This window comes from Chlamydotis macqueenii, chromosome 12 (assembly GCF_036417535.1).
Source record: "Chlamydotis macqueenii isolate bChlMac1 chromosome 12, bChlMac1.mat, whole genome shotgun sequence".
NCBI lineage: Eukaryota > Metazoa > Chordata > Aves > Otidiformes > Otididae > Chlamydotis > Chlamydotis macqueenii.
In genome coordinates, this window is record NC_141567.1 from 15,935,001 (window position 1) to 15,960,196 (window position 25,196).

A 25,196-nucleotide genomic window follows, 5' to 3' on the forward strand; every position below is an offset into this window, starting at 1 on the left:
CAGTTTTCCCAGATGTGGTTTTACTTCTCTGCTGCCACAGCGAATGAGCTCTGCACGTTCCCTGCTGAGCCCAGGGAAAGCCTCTTGCCAGACTGAAAGCTGCAGGTGCCTGTGTGTTCTTGGAATCCGCTGGCTGTTGCATCCTCTGGATATGTATTCATAAAATTGAAAAGACAAATACTCCTCTTACATTTGAAATAAATGTTTTCTGCTCAAAACTAGAACCAAAAAGGGGTGAATAAGGGTTTTGAGCCATGAAAACTGTATTTCTTTTGGCTTACTGTTACTTAGAGAACATTTCTGGTCTGACTGAAGATGAGTGACTAAACTTACCTTGCTAATAAAATTCACTTTTAAATTTTTTTTTTCTTGTTACAACACCTAGCTTTTTTCTTCCTTGTAGTGAAATGTGTGCTCATTATAGAATTTACTTGAAAGGTAGATAAAGGAGAAAATGCCATTTAAAAAAAAATTCTCTTCTCTCCCCACCCCCCACCCCCCCCACCCCCCAATCTGTGGGAGTAAACTTCCTTCTTTGTTTGTTAAAGTGATCAAAAGATTTGGCACATTTTAAGTCTGCTGCTCATGACTATGGCTTAACAGAGAAGAGAACCCAACAGCAGACAACAAAAAGTTCTTAAAGTCCATTTACCTCAACAGCTGTCGAATTAGTCTTTTGAACAGGATAACTGGTAAATCTCTAGAACTAAAAATTAAAATTCTTTGTTGGAGTAATGTCTACAGTTAGACTGCTGCAAAATAGGTACCTTAGCTTGTTATGCATCTTCTGTTAATTTAATTACAAATTAAATAATGTAATTTGTATTAAAATCCCCTTTTGATATAAAAGTAAGACTTTTCTTATGAGCATGGCTTTTCTTTATTGCAAGAAAAAAAGTGATCATCTTTGTCTGGACAGATTTTATTATACCTCTTACCTGAGAAAAGCTCTTGAATCGTGGTTTTTGTCTATACATGCACACTATAGGCATTAACATACATCTAAGTATGTATGTGCGCATGTGTATACACATATATTGATACATGTTTGAATGTGTTTGTATGGCATTAGGAAACAAAACTCAGATAGTGGGGTCAGGTATGTCCCTAATTTTTATCCCTTATTAAATGGTTGAGGCACACAACTTTATTTTCACTTTTGTGTTTTTAACTGTGGCAATTAGTCTAATACAATTTTTTTTTTCCTTTCAAGCTATATTACTAAGGAGAATATGTATAGAATCCTGTGTTTGTAGGAAAAATAGATTATTTTTAAGAATGGGGAGAGGTGGGTTTTTTGAAATTTAATATTTCTTATAAGACCTGAAAAAAGGAAAGATATTTAACTTCAGTGGAGTATTTGTCAAAGACTGCAATAAGATTTATGTCAATAGATAAATAGGAGTAAACTTTAATGATGGCGGTCTTGGCACTTTTCAAACAAGCAGCCTGTAATGTGATATATTATGAAATTAGTTTGCTGTGGTAAGATGTTTTCCAAACTAATGGGAGTGGAAGTGGAGAAAACTTTGAGTCTTGAGTGAGAAATTGTTGAAGTGAATACAATGCTAAAAGTTTACATTGTAGTGAAACTGTTAGAACTTCAAAAAATCCTTTCAAACTTGTTACTTCAAGATTTTAAAGAAACATAAGCGATAGGCTGATTTTTTGGTTGCTCATAGAGACCATCAAAGACTAAGAAATACTCAGTTCCACCCAGGACTTGGGGAAATTTCAGTCCTCAGAAGCTGAAGAGTAAGGGACTGTTTGAAGGAGGTGTTTCTGTATGCTTGTTCCATCCGTATGCTCTTCTCTAGGCATTCCTGTCTGGCTTACATCTGTTCCTTTGAGGCCTTTCTCACTGTATTCACCATTTCAGAGATAGAAAAATCAAAGTTGAAAATTTGACCCGATAATTTGTCACTGGGAAAAACATTTTACTTGTGATGAAAGTTTTTCATTGAGTTAGGTTAGTAGTCAAACTAATAATCTTCATGATATGTAATAATTTTCTCAAAACAACATTGGTTGGAAAGAAAGGAAAAGACTGAACCCTGTTCTAGGTTGAGATTTGTGGTGCTGGTGCTTGTAGCTCCAACTAGAGCTTCAAAATATGAAGTGAGTCTCTAGACTTGGACTAAAGCAGAAGAAATAAACCCACTGTATGTATTAATGTGTGTATAAGCTTTGACGTAGGATATACTGCTTATAGTTCTTAAGTTTAGGATTGGCACTACGGAATGCACACCCACCTATCATACCTCTGGTCCAGCAATGCGAATACGCATTCTACTTTTTCAGCTGGATTTCATCCATAAACTCGAGATGAGCAATATTCTGCCAGGAATGTAGAAAATACTGAGAGAAATGGAAGGAAGTTGGGTAAGCCACTGAAGTATAAAGCTATTTGAATAAATCTTGCGTCCTTCACAGAAAGCTTTTTAAGGTAAAATCTACCATATTGTCACTATCACCTGACAGAAAAGGCTATAGTGGAAATATTATAGATAAGTTCAATAGTTTTTCAGATTTTGCCAACTTTAAGCCTTTTGTACATTTTTTAAAAAAATATCTTGTCTAGCTAAGGCTCCTACTGTGTGAGGATCTGTTTGTTTGTTTGTTTCTTTTTTCTTTTTTTTTTCTTTTTAGCAAATGCAGGAGTAATTTTGCACTTTTGATGGTTCTGAAGTTGAAAAGTGAAGTTTCAGGTGAGGTGTGTGCCAAGATGGATTTTCAGAGCTTGGGAGACAGCACAGGGTTTCAGTTGTTTGTAAGATGTTATTCTGCTTTAGAACCTTTCAATTTGTGGATCAGTATGTGCTCAAAGAGCATCTGTTGTGTACCTTGATTTATATTTGGACACTTGTATGGAAGAAATTACAAATGCATGCACAACAGTTTCTTAAAGCTACAGTAAATGAGGTGAAAATAAACAATTGAAAGGATGCTGAACAATAACATGTTTTAATAAGGCTATTGAAGTACTAACACTTGGTGGTTTTGGGCTGTCTAATTTAGCAAATTTTTTTTTTGTCATTGAAAAATACCTACAGAAAACGGCAACGTGGTTGTGTGATGAATCATCCTCTGAAGTGAGGAGATCACAAAGCTGAGGTTGCATGTGTGGCATTAATTTTATGCTGTAGCTGCCTGCGTTCAAATGAAGTCTTTAATTGTGTGATCACATACATATTACTAATGCAGGGTTTTTCCTAAATACTTCACATGAATGTGTGATGTTTTTAATTATTACATATTATTGTTTGCAAGGCACTCTGAGTGATTTGCATTAAGTGAATTACACTTGCCCAACTCAGTAAAGGTTAAACATAGCAGAGTAATTATTGAAACTTTTCTGGTAGATTCCACAAAATAATCTAATTTACTGTCTAATTTTATCTGCAGTACTTTACCAAGACTGCAAATAAATTATAAGATGCTTTGGGAATAGTAATTTAAAAGAGGAAAAAAAAAAAGCCAAAACCTCAGGGTATAACTGGCTGTTTGAATACAATAAATTAATAAAGGCTCACTGTATTTTGTGATAATGAAATGTTAAAGAAGCGTGTGAGTTAAGTATCCAAGGTAGCTCAAGTAATTGTGTGTTATGAGCGTGTAACTGAGGGCTGTATGGAGTGCATAGAAAAGGCTTGAGTTTGATTTTGCTGTTCCCTGACATTTGAATGATCAATCTTTGGTTTTTAATGACACTTTGTTATCACTTTTATATTAAGCTGATTCTTTGTCTCCAGTGTCTGAAATCTGATACTTCACTCTTTTGTGGAAATGCTTCATTGTCTGTACAAAATTAAGGTATTTTTACTTTATTACAAAAGCAGTTTTGTTTTAAGTCTGGAATCCTTCCACAGCTAATGCGTACAGGAGCAGTCACCAAGGAGTCAACAGATTTTCTTCGGTGTTTTTTTCCCCTTTTCTTCCAGCAGTGAATTTGTTTTGAATCTCGTAATCGCAAACTCTGGACTCAACTCTATATTCTCTTGAGGAAAATAAAGAGAATTAAAGTACAGCATACAATTCAGATGGCTGAAAACCATATCACCTTGTTTCTTGACGAAAGGAGAATTGATGTAAATGCTACCATGTTGCAAGTAGTTTGTGAGATCCTATATGACAAACTTTTGTTGCCTAGTGTGACAAGGCCTAGTATTTCTTTATCATTTATTAACATTATTTGGTGATAGTCTGCTACCTCGCCATGCGTGTGTTACTTCACTTTTCCTGCGGCTGACAATGAGAAAATTAGGGTCGTAAGGCGTGTATTGCTTTTAGATGGATAACAATGGAAGCTGGTGGATATCCAGAAAAAGGCACTATATGTCATCAAAATCACCTGAACAATCTGTATAGCCTTTTATCATTCCTTTGCAGTTTTGTTAGTCCCAGCTTCTCACATCCAGTCAGTTCTTTCTGCACAACCTTCATTCCTGTTTTGTATGCGGACCCTCACTGGTAGATCTAGCACGTTTACCAATTGGCTCAATTTCTCTCTGCTTTCATCTTAGCCTTCAGCAGATTATGTGCTACTCAGATTAATTTAATTCACCACAAATGCTAGAACAAATAATCAAATAAGCTATTTTACATAATAAAAGATACAAAACTGTACATATGGATGTGTCAAGGTCTAGACTTGTATTACTCATTTATTTTTATTTAAACATGGTTTTAGTGCAGCCTTAACATGTCTAACGTGCCATTCTCACAAATAAGCTTCAATGACGTTGTTTCTGTTCATGTTCGGAAGGCTCTTTGTTGTTTGTGGAGTGTCAATGCCCAGATGCAAAGAGGTTCGAGTATCAGGAAGAGCCTTGTTTTCTTAGATCCTTTTGGGAATAGTCTTAGAACTTTCTCAGATGTCCCATTTGCCCTGGAGGTGGTGTAGTCCAAGACTTACAAGTTCAGTTTCTTTGTGCTAACTTCAACAGGCTTGTGTGGTTTAAATCTTAGGAATTTACCTGGGTAGAATACAGGCAAATAGAATACAGGAAAGTGGGAGAAAAGGGGGGAAAAAAGTGATAACAGTTTTGGCAGGTCCTGTTCACATCTGCTTTGTACGGATTTTTCTTGCTTGAGATCGGAGATGGATCATCCTTCACTGTCTCCGATTACTGCTAAAACTCATATTTCTTTTCTGCATATTAGTTTTTCATCTGATCTGTGATAGGAGGCTTTTGCCTTTTTTTGCTGCAATGACAATACGATACTATCAAAATAATCCCAGATAAGTCTTCTCATCCCCTTGCTTTCTGCCTTTGAATCACTGTTGAAGAGTTCCAAAAAAGGGTTTAATAACAAACTTCTTGCTGTTTTCCTCTTAGCTGGAATCTGTTTGCAGTGCTGTTCGCATACTCCTCTACTATTTCTTCAGACATTCCTCTTCTGAAAGCTCCTAATATGTTTTGTTCAAACTTATTAATATCTTCACTCAAATTCCCTACACTTCTTAAAAAACTAAACTTTTTGTCATCTACCTGTTACTAGGTCACGGAAGCAGGATCCCTTTCCTTACAGGATACCTGGATAGGACATCTCCCTGGCTGTTTTTAAGACTGATTTCTTTCACTTATTCCAATAACTTTGTTCAGTTTTTAAATGTATTGAATGAGAATGTTGATCAACAATTAAGAGCAGTATCGTAAGTCAATATTAGTGTAGTAATTAGGTGAGTCAAAAGTCTTTGTGTCCTAATGATTTACGTTTCCAAGCAGGTAGGAGCATTGGTTCTACTAACATAGTTCTGGTAAAATTTCAAATGAAGAAAACAATTAAGTTGATTTTTGTGTGTTGGCCACTCTATGGAGAGCAACAAAGTTAATTGTTGTAACGTGCTGTTCAGTTAATGTTTTGAAAGAATTCAATTCATTCCTCCCTGCTAAGCCATTGCTTGATAACGCTAGAAAGGAAGCTGTTGGGTAGACTCTTTTTCAGCTGCAAATAAGAATGGTTTTGGATCAGCATTCAGTCGTGATTTGTCTCGGCTTAGGGTTTTTGGTAATGTTACTGGCATCTTACTGTGAATGCTCAGAGTGGTGTGGAGAGTCTTGGAAAACTTCTGTATGGACTTGTATCATATAAAGGGGAATGATGTTTGCCATGGGAGAAGTAGTAGCATCAAGTGCTACTTCTAGCTAATAAATTTAGCATAAAGAGCAAATAGTTTATAAGGGCTGAATTATAAACCTTCCACCCTTTACAAGTCAGAGGGAGAAAATTATATACAGAAAATTTGCCAACTCCTTGAATTTGTCTTTTGAATTTCAACATGTATCTTATTCGGAAATCTTACATCTTAACTAAAATAGCTGTATTTTTACAGAAATTCAATTACTATACGTAACACTATGTATTGCTGTTCCTTATGTTGTACAGGCATAAATCTAGCATGTTGTAGTTCACTTAAATTTCAAGCAATAAGTAATTCCAACTGTATCTGCGAATTTTTTTTTTTATGATGTGGTTATGTTATTTCATTTTTCTTAAGTTTTAGTTCCTATTGGCTAAATACCTTGGCTCACATTTAATTAAGAAGAACTGAAGCTGAAAGTGCAAAAAGATGAGCTGCTCTTGTCAAATTGCTATAATTGAACTTAATTTAAAATGTGAAGCCAAAGTATGGAATTCAACTATCTAGTTAAGAATTCCTCTCTAACATGACTCCTGGTAAATGGCACCCAGCAATATTATATGTAAACACTTCTTCAGTTTATGTAGATATTTCAGGCAGAAGCCTTTTGTGTGTTTCTCTGGTAACACTTTATTAAAGTCGATTTGTTCATGAAATCACCGGTATGTCCTGTTTTGCACAGCTATGACAGATTTCTTCTGCTTGCGGGAGGCAGTCTGGAGATCAGTGATGTTACAGAGGACGACGTTGGGACGTATACCTGCATAGCGGATAATGGAAATGAGACGATTGAAGCTCAGGCGGAACTCACAGTTCAAGGTAGGTGGAATATTTAATTCTTAGAGAGAGCAGATCTTGAGATGGCTCTTTACAAGAGTTTTACTGTGTGATCAGTTAAAAACTCTGTTGGGTTTTGTGCCTTGTTTTAAAAAAAAAAAAAAAAGAAACAAACCAAAACAAACTAAACAAAAAAACCCCCAACAATAGTAAAAAAAAAACCAGCCTCCCCCCAATTCTGTTACATTGTATTGTGTTACTCTGACTTCTTATTTAAACTGCTTATAATTTCATAAATATCCAAATGAGGAATTGGCTTGTATAATACATCTTGAGCATAGTTAAAAGCTGTAATATATGCTCATGTAATATTTAATATGGTCAATGCTATATATTTTTCTAAAGGAGGACAAAGGTCACAGTGTGGCCAGTCCCATCTGAAAACTTATGTATAGTACCACGGCTTGGGTCTTCCTAGAAAAGGACACATATAAAGTATTTTTCATAATCCTGAAATATACTGTTGTTTTCAAGGAGCTTGACAGAAGATGAAATCTGTGATACTTAGTAACACCCTGATTTGTTGTGTTTATAACTGTCTTGCTTACTCTTGACAGCTACTTTTACTAGATACAGTACTCACTGATAACTGTGTTTTAAAAACATCTTACGTATGTAACCTGTGCAAATGAAGTACCTGTGCTCCTTGTTAAGGAGCAGCGAAAAAAAAGGTAGAAGTTTGGCTTCTTCACCTTTCTTACATTTCATGAGGAAATCTATCTTTTTTTTTTTTTATTAATTGGAACTTAATATTGATTTAAAATTCTTCAGCTAGAATTTAGTGGCATGCAAATGTGGTTCATATATGCAATATCCTGGTAGGAGCTTAACTGACTTGTTTTACAATAGATTGTGCTACTAGAAAATTTGTCTTGAAAGAGTGTCTGACGGGATACATTTAATCACTGAAGATCCACAAAGGAAGGCTTATCTACAGGTGAAATCTTTATGACAAAAAAAAGTGTGGTTTTACATTGTGCGATAACTATTCTTACAGGATGAAATGTTATGTAAAGGCACGTTAGCAGAGGAGTTTCTATCAACACAATGTGTGAAAGTTTGAGAAATTTTCATACTCAAGGCATATATATTTAATGTGATACATTTTACTTGTCTTACCTGGAACTTCTGAAGTACAGCTGTTTCTGGTACAGAAGAGCTAGAGAAGGTCAGTTAGGTTTTAAAAAATTACCTATATTAAGAAGGGACAACAAGAATTGCTCAGTATTGAACAGCTCAAGTCTTCCTCTTTAGGAAGTGGAGTATGAAGGTTTATACTGGCATCTGCAGCGTTTCTGCTTTGTCACAGCTGTATTTAACCATGTCTGTGTAAAACGGAACATGAACAAATTCTGCACCTTGTTAACGAACATATCGGGGGGCGGCAAAGGGGGGGGTATATTCCTCTGAGACTATTGTCAGTGCTCGTTTTGCGCTGCTACCTGTAACTTGAACTTCACCTTGGATTTATTCCCCGCTGGTCTCAGGACTTGCTTTCCGAGCATGTCTTTGGCTTTCTGTGGGTTACTGGTACAGAAGCATTATAGCTAATTCTGCCCTACTTTAAAAGCTGGGGAGGAATATCTGAATAATGCATTCTCTGTGAGGTCTGTTCAAATGCAGTATAGCTCTGTTTTGACTCAAAGCATTTTGAAAGCCAACAAATTCTGGTCACGTGGAAAAAACAACCCCACATTTTTCTTACCCTGTTTCTTAGACCAAAAGAATAAAGATAGGTGCTCTGACTTTTTAAATACTTACATGCTTGATGCTTCATAGCACTTTGATTTTTCGCAGCTTGCTGTGTGCTATATTTAATTCACTTGCAACGTGTATATTTTACAGAATTGACACGAGGCTTTGAGTTTTATGGGCGATGGCAGAAATTAATAACATTAATGACATGATGCAATTAAACTAAGCAAGTCATAGATAAGACTGAGTTTACAGCCTTAATGTAGGATATATGGCCAGGTCACTTGGAGGATGAAAGTGATTTTGGGAACTCTTTTGCTCCTTATCTAAACTAATGTAAATGATTTTTTTTATTTGGTTGTAAAGATTTAGAATATATTCTGCCATTCTTTTATGCTGAATTTTTCTTATATGCCTGGCACAAAAAAGATTTATTTTACTGTTTGAGTATTAAAATAGATTAAAGATTATTCAGAATGCATTTTTTAAAGTTGCATTTCTGATTTTACTACTTAGTTCTAATCTTAATTCTACTTTCCTTTGAGAGGTCACTGTAGAGAGCGATTGTATTTCTGCATTACTATCATTTGGCAAAGGGCTGGGCAGTTTGGGGAACAGTTACCTGATCATTGTATAATTTTCTTCTAGACTAGAAAAATTGTCATCTCTTCGCTCCTAATAATGGCGTGATTTTGCTGAATTTAAGATGCTTCTGTCATTCTTAAAAGTTATTCTGTCAGAACTTCTTACATTAAATCATTTTTTTGGGGGTATTGAATTTCCTCACCTCATCTGTTTTTCTGCATCTCTTTCTTGAAACACCTTTTTTTTTTCTGTTTGGAGATTTCAGTAGCATACTAGAGGTTGTACTAAGACAGTCGATCTCTTTTTCCTTTTGTTAACATTTCACAATGGCAATTCAGTGAGAAATGTGTGCATCTCTACTGGAAGCGTGGGTGAGATGGCATTGTTTGACAGTGTTAGGACAGTTAAAGTGAAACGCTGTTCCTGGTGGTGCCTCTTAGCTGAGACTTCCCTGCAGTGCCGGGTACGGATTGACTGAAATTTGCAAGTAGCTAGAAACAACCTGTTTTATCCAGTTGTAAGCTTAAATTGTGCACAGAATAAAAAGAGTGCTCACTAAATGTTACTTTGCTCCAAGACTAGCTTTTTTATATTCTTTAACAAGGATATAAAATCCTGGAAGCTAATGTGCTTTCACTTTGATGTGGTACCACTGGCAGCAAGCTGCCATGCATCCGCTGTGTTGGATGGATTACCTCTGTACCTGTTCCTCCATGGCAATAAGGGTGAAATTGCTGACCTTCAAAAGATTGAGTACTGAGAAGTATCTCACACCGAAGTTGTTGTGCTCAGCTGGCAAGGAATAGGTACATTTTACTGTGCTGCTTGCGTAAGGAACATGGGAGGTAACTGAAGAAAGTTTGTTTCCATCTGCATGGAAGCATATAAAGTGATCAACCCTGGGAGCTCATGGGATTTTTTTCTGTTAAACCTTAAACTAACGGAGTGTACTGACATCCTATTTGTGACACTTAAAGGTATCATCTGTTTCACATGCCTGGCAGCAGTCTATTGAACAGGTGGGCACTGTCTCTGCTTCTCTCCTCCCCACAGCCCCTCTGTCATCTACTGACTCAGCTGCTTTTTGTGAGCAATAAGGCGCTTTAGTTAATTTAAACCGAACTCTTTCAAGCTAATTTGAGCTATCTTAGATAATTTTGACCAAAATGGGTTAGGGAGCAACTGACTGAACAGCTCAGCAATGGATCTCTTGGAAGTCCGATTTTCAGTCCTTTTCCTTCAGAAGGAGAAGACCCATGTTGCTGTAAAGTGAGGAGACGCCTTGAAGCAAATGCAGAAGACTATTCAGCATCAAAGAGTTACAGAAACTAAAAGTTTCTAGTTACATGTGTGCAAATTAGATATTTCTTGTACTCGTGTGTCTGTCATGCACCAAATTTTTTGACTTGCACATTTGAGAAGTGGTTTGAATATGGAAGAGGAAAATATGAAACGTCCTGGAGGAAGATCTCTGGCTGAGAGAGTCTCAACCTCTAAAGCATAACATTTCTGAATCCCATCCATGTTGGAGATGGTCTTTAGCGACAAATATCAAATGTGTAAAATGTGTGTATAGCTTTGTACTTATTTGCTTTTCTTTGAGTTAATCTTGGGTGCAAAAAGTGTGTGTCACCATGGTCTCAGGTGAAGCACCTTGAAGGTACCTTTGCCGGAGTAGGTTACTTCCCATAAAGGGAGGCAATAATTTGGTGTCTGGAAAATCTTTGATACAAAGTCAGATTTCTTTTAGCCTATATTGACAGTGTTCTTCACCTTGCTGTCAGCAGGAGAAATGTTGCTGGGTACCAGATTTACTTACAACACATGATGAATTAAAACCGCTGGAAAAATTTGTTTTGCTCTCACCAGCAACGAAAGAATCTGTAGTATTTCCGTTAGATAACAGTGGAAAGTGATGAAAGAAAAGCTGGGGAAACAAGTTTTAAATGTATTTAAAATGCAGTCAGCTGGCTTCTGTTCAGCCTAAAACCTGTGGCCTGGAAGAGCCATAGTGGCAGTTAAATACTGAGAAGGTTATAAGTTCATTCTTCATCTGGGCAATATTTCAAATTTATTACTGTGCACAGTGCCCCCGGGATTTCTGCAAACACTGTGATGCCAGTTAGATCACTGCGTGAGCTTCCTGTCGCCTGTCTTGGTGCTTATGTTGTAGATAATGAATTTAGAGGGAGTTTTCTCTTTTGATTGAAATATTTACTGCAGTTAATACTGAACCAAAAATAATAGACAAAAAAAATTCCATTTTTCATTTTCTTCTTAAAATTGATAGAGGAGATCTGAAGCCTTAAAATAAATGAATCACTGCATTTGTGTGAGAAGTCAGAATTGCTTTGTTATTGTCTATATTACTACCTTTCAGTGGTTTTTTTGGAGCAGCAGAAAGTTGGCTCTTGAGCCATTTAGAACAGCATTCAGTGTGTGATAGCACATCTTAAATACTATACATTAAATACTTTGTATTAATGTACGAAAATTAAAAATAAAGGAAAGCTGTATTTTGGATATTTGTAGTGATACATTAGAGGTTGCACGTGGCAATAGGCTGATCACTACCTCATTTGTGCTGCCAGAGCAAATTGTATGGAAAAAAAAAACAAATGCAGGATGTTTTGATAGAATAATCAGTTGTGTGCTTTGAAAGGAAATGCTGGACATATTCTCAGTATAGCTGACAAGCCTTATGCTAATGGCAAATCCTTATTCTAGCAGAAGTTACAGATATTGCAATGTTGGTCCTGCAGTGTAAGAAAACAATTTTTCTGCTTTCTGCGTAAGGGCTGTGTAGTGATTTGAATAATAAAAGTAAGCTAGATGAAGTCTATATTTTGTCTAGCCGATAGGTTTTAAATTAATAGTCAGTGACACAAATGAGATTTGAAAAGATGATGTTGTGATGCACAGAACTGTACTTGGTTGATGGTCTAGACTATACCTGCTGAAACATTACTGCCAGTGGAGCATCCCTAATGCACCATCTGAGGTGGTGAAATTTATGGTCGCAAACACTTGGAGCAAGATTTGACACACCCAAAAGAGGAAAGAAACTTAGCTTTCACAAATTGATGACTTTCTGGGAAGCAATCTGTAACCTCTTTAGTTGTTCCACTGTACTCTTTATTTAGCTGTTCTGTTTGCTGTTGGAGTAATGGGTGTTTCTGGTACAGAAGACACTTCTGTTAATGATGGCAGGTGGCAGATAATTACTTTAAGGTTTTGTATTTGAAGATCTTGGCTTTAAAAGCTAGCTGTGATGATGCTCCTGTTAATACGTGAATTGTTTTCTATTTTTATTTATGGGTTTAATTACTGTTGTTTATACTTAGGAATGATATAGTGTAAGGCTGTTGTTGAAACTTTAAAAATAGTTTGCAAAGGGCTCCCCTTTACATTATTATTGAGAAATAGAGCTTTGGTTAAATAGTTCTGCTCCCATCATTAAAATAAGATGAAAATGTGCCAGGAAGCGTGAGGTAAGTCAAAACCTGTGGCCTTTTCCCCATAGCTTTATTTTAAACATCACAATTAAAACATTTTTTTGAACATCTCAAAAATTGTTGAAAAAGAACTGTTTCTAAACTTAATGCGTAGGAGCCAGGCTGACTCCTTTGCTGCATCATTACAATCTGTATCAGTCACAGTTGCCTTATTTACTGTGGACGTTCTGAAGAGGGAGCATTCAGTCCTGTCTGTTTGGTTTCCTTGTCTTGCACAAAGAACAGTTTTATTCAGTTTTATTTACTAACCAGCCAGAGTTGAACTTAAGACTTTCTTTAAAATTAAACCAAAACACTTGTAGAAGGAAGAGCCTTAACATAATGAATGTTAGACTTGTCTTCCAAAGGTACATCTGATGAGATCTTCATCTGTGGCAGGTGCTTTGATAAGAGATAATGCCATCCTTCTCCGGAAAATGTACATCTTTGAGAAGCTCATTAAATCCTGTAGCAACAGAATAATATGTCTGGGTGACTTATTTTTGCATTAAGCTTTCGTTATTATTGGAAACAATTCTAGGGAAGAAATTTGAACCAACAGTGACAATTACTAAAACCTTTCTCATACCTTCTAGATTATCTTTATTGATTTCTGTTTCTAATTAAGCTCGGTGCTGTATCTTGATAATAGGCTGCACTTCAATTATAGATTCAAAAGATACTGCTCTGAACCTGATGCTGTTAAAGGCTTGTACTTGGGACAAAGTATTTTTTTTTTCTGGTTGTCTCAGAACTACTGTGGTTGGGGGAAGCTGTTAATAGTGAAAAGAATACCTCAGTTTCATACACGTTATTTCTTTACGTTGAAACTGTAATGTGACTTCCATTAATCTTTGTTCTGTAGTGATACGAAAGAAACACAGTAAGTCAGAGGAGTCTGTGGGGAAGGTGTTTAAGCTGAATTCAAATGTAATTTTGGTCAGTACCATTGTGCTTCACTGTATTATCTGAAAATACTTCGGTTGTTAATAGTTCTTGCTGCTGCTCCTAAGTATATTTTAATATTTATGAAGTTGTATAGTTTACTTGTGAATTCAACTAAATATGAATATAGATACTTTGAGTTATTTTTGCCTCTGTCACATTCATGTTCAAGGGTAGTGTGACTAGTGGAAAAGTTATAAACAAATGTTCAGAAACCTATGTGGAATGGGAAGGAAGGAGATTGTAGCATTAATTTAGGACTGCATAGCTTGCTTAGGCTTTGCCTGGAGACCAAAAATGCGGATCTACGTGAAACGCATAATTTTTAATACTGAATAATGTAAACTTTCACAAAAACAAGTCATTCTTTACATTATGCAAAACATCACACTTTTGTGGTGTTTCAAGGTACTGTGATCTGATTTCTGTTGCCTACTGCTATTGTACAGGACTTGGGCTGAGTAGAAGCTCTGGTTGCCTCTGTAGCTGCTTATTCTCTAAATCTGACTCTGTAGTTGGTGAACCATTTTTGGTTTTCTATATGTCTTGATTTTTTTTTTTTTTTTAAACCAGGAGAAGCATTGGTCCAGTCCTTGCCATAGTTCAGAAGCACAGGACAATAAAGCTTCTTGAAGAGATTCTTAATACGGGCACAGAAATTTGTTTTTAATCGTATTTTCAAAAATTATGAATGAGCCTTACTAGAATTTTGAAGGAGGATTCCCCTGTAGCACAGTGCAAATGTTTAAAATGTGGTGGTGGTGTCAGGGAGCAATGAAAACTGAAAGACACAAATATGTACAGGCTGGAGGCAGTGATCTCTGCCCTGCTGCTTGCTCTTGTTTTTTGGTGTTCGAAGGGGGCAAACACTCTGTGAAGCTTAGGGCTGGGATGGTTTTCTGACCTTACCTGGGGTCAGGGTTGAGCAGAGACAGCTGCCATCTGTGCCTTGTGCTGTGTGCACGAGCAGAGGCTGACTGCGGTGGTCAGGGCAAGAACAGGGCGGTTACTGACACCTGACAGTGAGGAGAAGGGTTCTGTGTGTGCCTTGTAGAGGTGCATCCCCTCTGGTACGAACCACCCTCAGGTCAACGAGGTGGTGTGGAGGCTTCACAGACCTAGGCACTTGTTACAGTAACAGATGTGTTTTGGTTTAAACTGTGCTGCAGAGGTATGAGTGTGGTATGTTCAACCATCAGAGCATGATATCCACCCACCGACAGACCAGGATGAGGAACTGGAAATGGGTGTACCATCCCTCTGAAGCTTCTGGCACATGATGTGAAAGGCTACGTTCGTCAACCTGAAATCAGTCCCACTCTTTGATTGTGCTGTGGCTGGGAATGTCATGCCCCTGCTGCATCCAGAAACATCAGCTCGCAGCATGTGCTCTTCCCAGTAACCGGCAGGAAGGACCATGGATGTGATGCTTCTGGGTTTGGACATCATGCTGGGGGGAGCTCTCTGATGCAACCCAACAGTGATAACGGTGGGGGGCAGGTGTAGCCACAGTGGGCTGTAGATAAGTGTTGCAAGGTAGGCTTTTTCTCTTTGGGATGTGTTTTCTGAGAACCTCACAACCATTAATCATGAGGTTCTTCTACATGAAACATCTGTAATTCACTAGACAGTTATATTTGGAAAATTTTTTGTTACGTAAGTGCTGCATAGTTCTCAAATGGATTTTTGTGGCACTGAAAAAATTGCAAAATAACCTCAAATGGTTAAGCATTAAGGGAGGACAGAGATGAGATCCTTTTGGCTAAGTGCCCATAAATGAATTGCATTGGGGGTGGGGGATAATGCCTCCAGAACTGCACATGCAAGAAAGATGAGGTACACTGTGAATTTTAAAAAAGCTTTGTGATTTATTTATATATATATATATATAAATATATATATGTATATATAAAATACCATTAAGAAAGATAAAACCAAATTATCAGTAACCCATACAATTCGCACAAATGGTTTTCCTTGTAAATGTTCTTGAGTAATCCTTGGGGATAATGAAAATGTTACTAAATTAAGCAGCAGTGTCTTAAATATCTGCAGTGTAGAAACTGATATTGAACTAAGGGAATTGTAAAAGCTGGTTTCTCTTTCGGCTAGAATTTCTAATAAATTAAGATCGTATTAAAGGAGGTTTGAACCAGCTGCTGCTTTATGGAAGGAAATACTTTCTCCCACAAAATGACTTTTATAAGAATAAGCTAAGGTTGCTATCAATACCTTTGGTCATGGACAATAAGGTACAGAAAAAGCACATTTTTTCTTAAGTTTCATGTTTAGATATTTGTCTCATTTCCGAACTAAAGTACTTTTTACTCTGGAGCAGGATTTACCTGATGCAGGATTTACTATCTTGGTTCTGCAGTTGGTTACGTGATGATGAAGTACGTAACACTGCCAATTAGGAGAGAGACGCATGCTGCAGTACAGGGCAGTCGATCCTGCATTAGTCTTCCTCTGCCTTTCCCAAGTTTTCACTCATTATGCTGCTTCCTTGCTCTAAAATGCCCATCTGAAATCATACTGTTGAGATGGCTTTTTAATTTTGGGAAGACATGCGGTGAAGCCTGCCATGTCTGTTTTCTATACCTGGTTTCACCTTGTTTCTGGATTATGTATTTCCTTTAGATATTTTGGAACAAAAAGCTCAAATTCCATGAATTCTGTCATATCTTTTATGCCATGCATGAATGTACATGATACGCTATACAAAGCATGCCAGTAGGTTCCTTGTGAGTTAGGCAGGAGAAATAATTAATACTGGGTGGAAAGTTCATCCTATGCACAACAGACCTGATGTTATAAATGATGTGTGTTTTTCATACACTGATGTAGGAAAGGTAAGCCAGTTGGGTAGCCCCACTGGTTCATCGTTCTAAGTGCTCTGGAATACTTGTAAAGGATTGAAGAATATAGTAGATACAGTCGTAAACTAGAGAGAGACTGTAGTTTTCTTCCTTATTGTTTTTATTCCCTGTCAAAAATATGAGAGTTAGAATTTCAATTAAAAAAAAAAAATTGAAAGATTCAGTAGTGATTTTTAAGTTGCATATGCCAAAGACTTCCAGGAAATTTAAAAGTGTGAACCAAGAAGCTCATTAAAATGCCTTCTTCCTCTAAGTGACAACTCTTTTTATAGAAATGGTGCCCTAAATGGCAAGTCTTTTTTACTATATATCAAGGTCATCCTTCCATATTTAATTGCTTGAATCAAGCTTTGAGTTTGATTATTGGATTTATGGGTTTTCGGGGTTTTTTTTTCCTGTTTCAATAGACCTTTGCATTGTGTTTGCATCACCAAATTTCATGATGAAATCTGTGTGATGTTAAAATGGAAATGCTGAAGAACACCATGCATTACTGAAATCTCTGGAGAGAGACCATACCACAAAGTATACATACACTTTCTTTCAAGTTACATTTTTGTGATCGTTAAGCTGACTCTCATACCACCAGATAATTTATTTCTCTAGTGCGAGATAGATTATTGCTGTTAGTAGAGATCTCATTATAAAAACTCTAGTCCTTGGTAGGGAAGTTTATCCCAAAGTTACAGAGATAGAACAGCACAGTAATTTGTTGTAAGGAGGCGGGCTGTTATCTGTGGTGACTTATTCCCTATGCAGTCTTGCAGTTAATTAGTTTGTCTTCATGATGAGAATAATTGAAAAGAAAAACACTCTGGAGTTTTGATTCCTTCAGTAAACACAGTTTCTTTAGATACAGTGTCAATTTAAGTTAAACATACTGTTTTGTAGTATATGTGAAGACTTTGGAGGCAGGTGTAATTTGCGTAATAAAGCTGTTAGATGCTCTTCACTGACACTTCTGAGGCTCTCCCTTCAGAAAGGTGCTGGAAGGAGGCCTATCAGAAAATGTGAGCAGATGCCCCAGATACAAGATAGAAGGCAACCAGGCTCACAGCAGGCTGGTTAATGAGTAGTAAATGGCAGGAGGATATTTTTATATCAAATATTTTTCTGAACAGTCCTGATTTCTGGCAGCTCTGCTAGTCTTGTTTATTTTCAAGTGCTGACTCAAGGATTTCTTCTATGGTCTTTTTTTTTTTTTTTTTTTTTTTTTTTTTTTTTTTTTTGCATTCTTAGGAGGTTAGATACAGTCTCGGTATAGAGTTAAATAAAGCATTTTGCAAGTGAGGACATAAATTGCTATACTGTGTGGTAATTCAAAGCACCCTTGTGCTCTAGAAGTGGCATTCCCCAGGTTACATGGAACACACATCAGATGGTTTTAGTTTCAGTAAAGTATTTTGTTCTGTAAATACAACTTAAGTACAAGGGGTTTTTTTTTGTGTTCCTCATATATTGCAATGCTTGAAAGGCCAAAGGTAGGGGCCTTCAAAGGCCTACTGTAACCTTGCTGTCACTGCTAAGTTAGCACACAGAATGTAGACTTTGCTAAAGATTTCTCTTTAAGGAAGAATAAATGTATTGCCTGCAGTGGTGGTAGGCATGCCAGGTGGCAAAATCTTCACAAAACATACTTTTTATTAGTAAAGACCTGGATCTGTAAACACAAGGAGCAGTTCACTTAAGTAGGATGATGTATTTTTCACATAGGCATGTTGCAGGGTGGAATTGTACTTTAAGGAGATATGAAAGTTTTAGCAGCCTTCAAAAATAATCATACTTCATGCTCTGACTCATCAAGCTCCATGGTATGCTGGAGCTCCAACTTCAGTTTAATTTTCTTTGTTTATTTTAATGGAATATCTTTTACAAAATGGATGATGTACTTCATGTTTGCAAGTCTGCATACTGTCTTTTGGGAGGCTGAAGGCAGGCTTTACATGTAGTGATGAAGGTAAGAGACTAGAAGTGCAGTTTAAAATAGATCGGTCTTCTGTAATGAAAATCTCTTTTGAGACAAGTTTAGCAGTTCACAGCTTCTGAGAGCTAAGTCGATGCTGTTAAGTCTCTTGGTAGATTCAAATGTTTTACTATAAGCTGTGTGTGATGCTTTGGGGAGAATTTTAAAAATATAATTTTGCCATTCCTGTCCCCTTTGGGCCAATATGTTTTCTTCAGCTTTTCTAGTACGTGTATAATTAATAACTTTGTTTACTGACAGTGTCAACAATAACACAGCTCTGATTTATAGTATTTATCTTTTGCCTGTTGGTTCCTTTCTAGCACATCAGGAAATGCTACATAGACAGAATAAACCATATTTAGAACCGTGGTTCTACAGATAATAGAGAAATAGAGTGCATAAGCGCTATCCAGATGCATTCTCTTTGATGCAGAAAAAAAAACCAGAAGGCCCAAATCGTTGTGCTTTAAGTAATCAGTTGAAACTTTGTTTTGGACAGCTATCTAAGAATTTGTGTGGAGTGGGAAGGCCAAAATAACTACAGGAGTCTTTGTGGAGATGTTTTGTTATGTAAGATCAGGCTTCTGAGGTTTCATGAACTGTAGTCTATCTATCCTTGGCACTGACTGTAGATTTCCTTCCAGTCATGTACTTAATCTGAATGTTGCATGGTTATTGCTCTACTAATTTGCTTAAATTATCATTAGTGTGATTAACCATTATAGGAGTGATTTTCAGAGTTGCTAATCTCCCTGTTACTTTTGATTATAACTGGAATAGTATAGGCATCAACTCAAAGGATTACAAGTTAGAGAACTGAAGATTCCAACAATAGACCTATTAACTTCTGTAAAATTTGGCTGGATTGGAAGCAAGTGCAATAGAAATAAATAGAAATAAAGCTTTTAAGAAGCCTTTTAAGTGGTTTCCATCCAATACCTAAAGGCGACTACAGGGAAGACAGGGAAAAACATTTCATTAGGGCCTGTTGTGATAGGACAAGGGGTAATGGTTTAAAATAGAGGGAGGTAGATTCAGACTGGACATAAGGAAAAAAAATTTTACAGTGAGGGTGGTGGAACACTGGTCCAGGTTGCCCAGAGAGGTGGTGGATGCCCCATCCCTGGAAACATTCAAGGCCAGGCTGGATGAGGCTCTGAGCAACCTGGTCTGGTTGGAGATGTCCCTGCTCCTTGCAAGGGGGTTGGACTGGATGGGCTTTGAAGGTCACTTCCAATCCTAACCATTCTGTGATTCTATTTTCTTTGTATTACTGTCAGTAAAGCTCTGCATCATCATGTTAATCATACAGTAACACTAAATCAGTAGTTTGAGTACCTGGGCAAAAATATTGTGACTTCAAATTTTAAGCTGGTTCTCTTGCAAAACATAAACTTGGTTTCTTTAGTTTCACATTGGCTTATAATTATTGATCATTGTTTTCTAAGAAAATGAGAAATTTCTTCAAAGTGCAGGAAAATGTTATATATGGAGGGGAATAGTTTTAATTTTTTTGTTTGCCTAGAATAGCTTAGATACATAGAACTTCATTTCAAAGAGCATTCTTCCCTTTTTATTAAAATAATGATCCATTATTCTACCACCTCATAAAATATGCTAAATGTTATAAGATATTCTTTAGAATTATACAGCAGCTTTAAACACTAGAGAGCGTCTAGTGCTTAATTTATGTTAGTGGTCACTATTTAATTTACTAAGTTGATATATGAGTAATTGAGCCTCTCAATTGAGTTTTGAGAATTGAGTTTCTTCCTAATCTATTAAGTTATTAGTTTCTGTTTTATTAGTTTTGTGTGAATGCTCCACAGTCTACTGTGTGGGTTTGCTAGGAAGAATTATTTTCTGAAATACTGCAAACTTAAAAAATTTATTTGATGGCTTTGAGATAGATATGCTCCTTTTCATAGTGTCTGCCTTGATTTATCGACTGTAAGGAGCCCAAAACTTACAGGATTTTATTTAGGACCGGTGAACATGACAGAGTTACGTGCTCGCCTGAATTCCATTTGCTTCTATAACTGAAGCTGCTATAACTGAAAAGCAGTGGCTCCTGTACCGGGTAGTGTTTCAAGATAAGCAAACTGGAAAGGCAAAATAGTGTCAGATTTATAACTGTGCTTTGAAATCATGCTGGCTTTCTGCTTTACTTCTGTGTGTTTGGTTTTTTGGTTTGGGTGTGGTTTTTTTTTTTCTTAGACTGCAGAAATTGAGCCAGCGACTTACTCATTTTGATTTGTTTAACCTAACAGACTACCTAACAGGCTTAGTAGAGAACTTTGTGCAAGTCACTGTCGTCTCTTGACTAGCCCCCTGCCAGAGGGGAAAAGCCTTGTAACACGCAGTAAGACCGCTCTGTATTCATTCAACTTTGATTCTTGCAGCATAATGAGAAGCACATCCCCAAATTCCAACTTAAGTAGTTCTAGAAAGCTGAAAGATTAATTAGATGGTGTGCTTTAGTGCAACTAATCATACAGTTTACAAAGATTGCCTTAAGTTTATTTTGTATCTTTACGTATTTAAGTTGTTGGGATCCAATGTTTTAATTTTTTAAAGAGAAATCAGAACGTAATACTGTGGTATAGCACAGGGTTGTAGTGGCGTGGTGTTGCTGTTCAGTCATAGAGAAATTGAAAGTTATTCCAAATCCATCCTGCCTCTTAACTCAACCCACCTTCAAATTTGTAAGACTTTTCATCTTTCAGCATCGTGAAATGTTTTTAAGGTTTGCCATAAAGGCTCAAATACAGTGCAGAGTATCCAAGATGAGAAAGGGTCTATTCCTCTTAGTTGCAGATAGTGCTTTAGGAGTAGATGGCATTTACCCAGTGCTCTCCCTTTGCCAAAAGCCCTGCTGATTGAGGCACCACAGTCTTCACCGTACCCAGCTGACACTCCCATCAGTATCGTATGCATGTGTTAAATGTCCTGTTGTAAGATGTGGCTGCTACCAGCTCTGATGTCTGAGGTATCCTCCTGTTGTGATGAAAAGGAGCATGGCTGACGCAGGACCAGGGAAAGGAGAAGGAAGCGGTGGAGCTACCCATGGGATGGGCAGGACTGGGGGCTTTCGGTCATGGGGCTCTGGATGCTGAATAAGTGGCTGGAGGAGGCCATGCATTTAAAGTCATTGTATTTTAACAATAACTCTGTGCAAACAAAGGTGTGTGACTGTTTAGTTTTATTATGTGCACATTTTTGTGAGCAGAGTGAACACAGCAATACAGCAGTAGCTGTGCCAGACCAAGTGAACGGCTCGTATCTTTGATATCTTGTTCCTGACAGTGTCCAAAAGCAGATGGCTGGGAGAATTTAAGTGAAGGGCAAGAATATTTGTTACTTCCCTTGAGTAATGTCTCATTCTCCAGCCATTTGCAGATTGGGGCTTTTCTGAGCTACGTGTAGTTTCTACGTTATTCAGCAGTCCTCAGTAGATTTATTTTCTATTATTAGTCTCCGACTCCTGTCGTCCTTCCCCCACTTGTAAACATCTTGTATTTGTAGCATCCCATGGCATTGGGAGAAGCAGCACCTTCTTTTTGTTTGTTTTGAACCAATCTCTGTTAACATCATTTGATTTTTCTTTTCTTTTCCTAGCTTGTGTGAGAAGAGGCTGAAGCAATCTGTCCTTATTCCCCCACTATAGGAGTCATGATTTATAGGCCTTTTTTGTTCCATTTCAGTTATTTTCAGACTGCAGAGTCTTACCTTGTTTGCTTGTTCCATATATGGAAGCTATTGTTGAAGTAGATTGTAATTAAGGTTGTTTTGGAGATTTGTAAGTTAGAACTGGCTTTGATGTGAAGATAGGTCTGCATTCATTATCTGGAAATGAAAGCAATTGCGTAACTCTTAATTGATGTGTAAAGCAAGCCTACAGAATTTGTTTGGTCTTGTTACAAGCGGAAAAAAAAAAACAACTTTTTTTTTTTTACTTGTTCAGAAAAAGTTTTTTTTCCCTAGTGGAAGATTACTGTAGAGATGTGCCTGGTTCCTGCAGTAGCGTGCTGTTGGAAGTTCACATTCATGAAGATGAGAGCAGCTTAGCAGAGCAGTGGATCTGATCAGTGATTTTTACTGTTTGCAGACCTAGGGTGTTTTTGTTTTTTTTTTTTTCTCAAGTGATCTGAGGCAATCTGTATTCAGTGAAAAAAAAAAAAAAATTGAAATTATCTTGGAATCGATGCCCTTTTTGGCCTTGCCAGCTTCTTAGTCTGACACACAAATACACCACCCCATTGTGAAGACTACGCAGGCAAATATTCAAAAATAAGAAGTTTCAAGGGTACCTGTCTTTAATTTGTCACCACCTCCTTCTCACTTGTTATATGGGGTGAAGTTGTGAAAATCTTAACATATGTGCTCTCCTGTTGTTTCTGCACACGATCTTACTGTCTTGTGCAGGGCAGAAACTTCATAGTACTAATTTATTGAGAAAATATTCAATATTTGATATTTTTTTCTTGTTCAGGGGATAGTACCATGATTTATTTATTATGCTCAATTCAAATCCATATTTATTTCTGTTTTGGTATTCAGCACCATGGAATGTGAATCTTTCATAAATACTAATTAATGTATTTTTGCACTCTGCTGAAATGAATTGGTATTGAATCCATTTTAAAAATTGACTGAGACACAGAAAAATTAAGATTAAATGTATCCAGCTGTTTTAGTGCCCAGTGTGAGACACTTAAACATGGATTTTTCAGAATATACATCTCTTAATGTGTCCCTTCAGAGCTGCGATTGGCATTCTGCACTGGAGAAGGGTGAGCGGCTCTGCTGCGCGGCCCAGCCACAGACCCAGATCACAAGGCTGATGAGTTGCAGTCACCTGTCAAAAACTGGAGTTGCTTTTTAAACATCCTCCCTAAGCCCACCAGTGAGGCAGAGACAGGGAAGGCATCTGATTTTCTAGGGCCTTGTTAGATACAGAACCGTTCATTCTCTCTGTGGTGTCTTCACAAGCCTCTGCTCACCTCTGACAGTAAATGAATTGGAGTCAGAAGCTTTCATAGTATCAACCTCCACCACTTGAATTGGGAGAATAACAGCCACTGTTCTTACGTGTGCCCCACTACAAGGGGGCTCTTTGCTGGTCCGGGGGGGCAGATGGAATGGGGAGGTTTGTGTCCATTTGCTGAGGAGATGGGCAGGGAAGGCTGGCCTTCCTGGGCACCTCCAGCCTCTGACGGGGCAACGCTTGCAGAATTTATTCCAGTATTGTCCTCTTCTTTCTCTGATGTCCCAGCCTGTCCCTGACCTTTTTTATATGCCATGTTCATAAATATTTTTTTCTGCTGTACTTACTCTCTCTAGTGTCTTACTAAATCCTATTTTTCAAGTTTTGGGTCCCTTCAGAAGCTCTTTGCTCAGTTGATCCCTGTTACTCTGCCTCTTCAACCTGTTCATGCCTTTTGACTCTTTTTCCTTCTCTATCTCTTTCTTTTTTTTCTATCTCCATTAGTCCGTCTCCCTTCCTGAGATCTTTCATGAATTGTAGTGCTATCAGCACTCCCATCGCTCTCACTGTATTTGACAAGCTGGGACACTTCTGTTACTGTGCTGTCTCCCTCCATCTGTATCTCTGTGCCTGAATTTATCGCACGCGTCCTAGCTTTCTCACCACCGTCCTGCTGTTCTCCAGTCCCCTCTCCTTTCTCCAGGCGTCTCCTTTCTCTTGTGCCTCCTTTGACAAAATGAAAAATTGAAAAATAAAGTCCAGTTTTTCCGTCACTGATCAAGAAGATCTGAGCAATTGTAAACTTATGATTTGAGTTTTTGAAAAAATGCAGTTCAAGGATGAAAATGGCTGTGGAAAATTTGCCATATTCACATTTTGGCAATTTATACACTTGTTCTTAAGAAGGCACTCGCGTGTCTTTCACTGTAGATGGATGCACCAGCTTTACCTGTAACAGTAATTCAGAAAGTAACCAACTTCTGTTTTACAAGCTGCTGGAAAGACTCCCTCAGCAGCTGTCAGAACAATTTTACTAGCTTTAGAGTTACACTGCAGTGTTTACAAATGCATTAAGTGTGGTAATCATCATTTAAAAGTCTTTATACAATAATAAATCAGAAATTATAAACAATGTGATAACACATTTTACTGAGAACTAAAACTTTTGAGGGGTGTATTTGAACTTGTATGTCAAGATACGTGCCTGCTATGCTGGCAATTGCCTTAAACATACCTTTCAGGAAAAAAAATCTCCATGTCCAGAACAAATATCCATCAATGCCAGCAGCAGTGTTTTTTATTTTCTACAGTGATTGAATCAGTATTGCAGATCCTTTCATTAAATAATCTCAGCATAAATGGAGGATCCATGTTAGTATGTTATTTTAGAAGGGACAGGGGAGATCTAAGCAGAATCATCTCCCAAGGTTCTCTTGCAGCTTTGCTTATGAGAGATGGTGTGAGAATAACTGAAATGGAGGGTTTCAGCTGGAAGTAGTTTTGCACTGAAAATTGGAAACAAGGACCTGAAAGCTACAGACGTCCATCTTGCAGAAGGCTGTTTCTGCTGCTGCTTCACCGTGTGTTCTTTGTGTACAGAGTTAGGGCTCTGGAATTCAATAAAATTTTCATTGCCTTTGGAGCTGCTGTAAGAAGTTTAAAT

The 25,196-nt window shown here is 37.4% G+C and overlaps 1 protein-coding gene across 9 annotated transcripts in view; it reads left to right on the plus strand.

Moving 5' to 3' along the window:
* The window catches only part of NEO1 (neogenin 1), a 202,716-nt gene that overhangs the window by 87,989 nt on the left and 89,531 nt on the right, over positions 1–25,196 (plus strand). For all 9 annotated transcript variants that reach the window (XM_086757425.1, XM_086757433.1, XM_086757430.1 and 6 more), the window contains exon 5: positions 6,828–6,964. In XM_086757425.1, the coding sequence (XP_086613551.1) occupies positions 6,828–6,964 (137 nt within the window). The remainder of the gene's footprint in view (positions 1–6,827; positions 6,965–25,196) is intronic.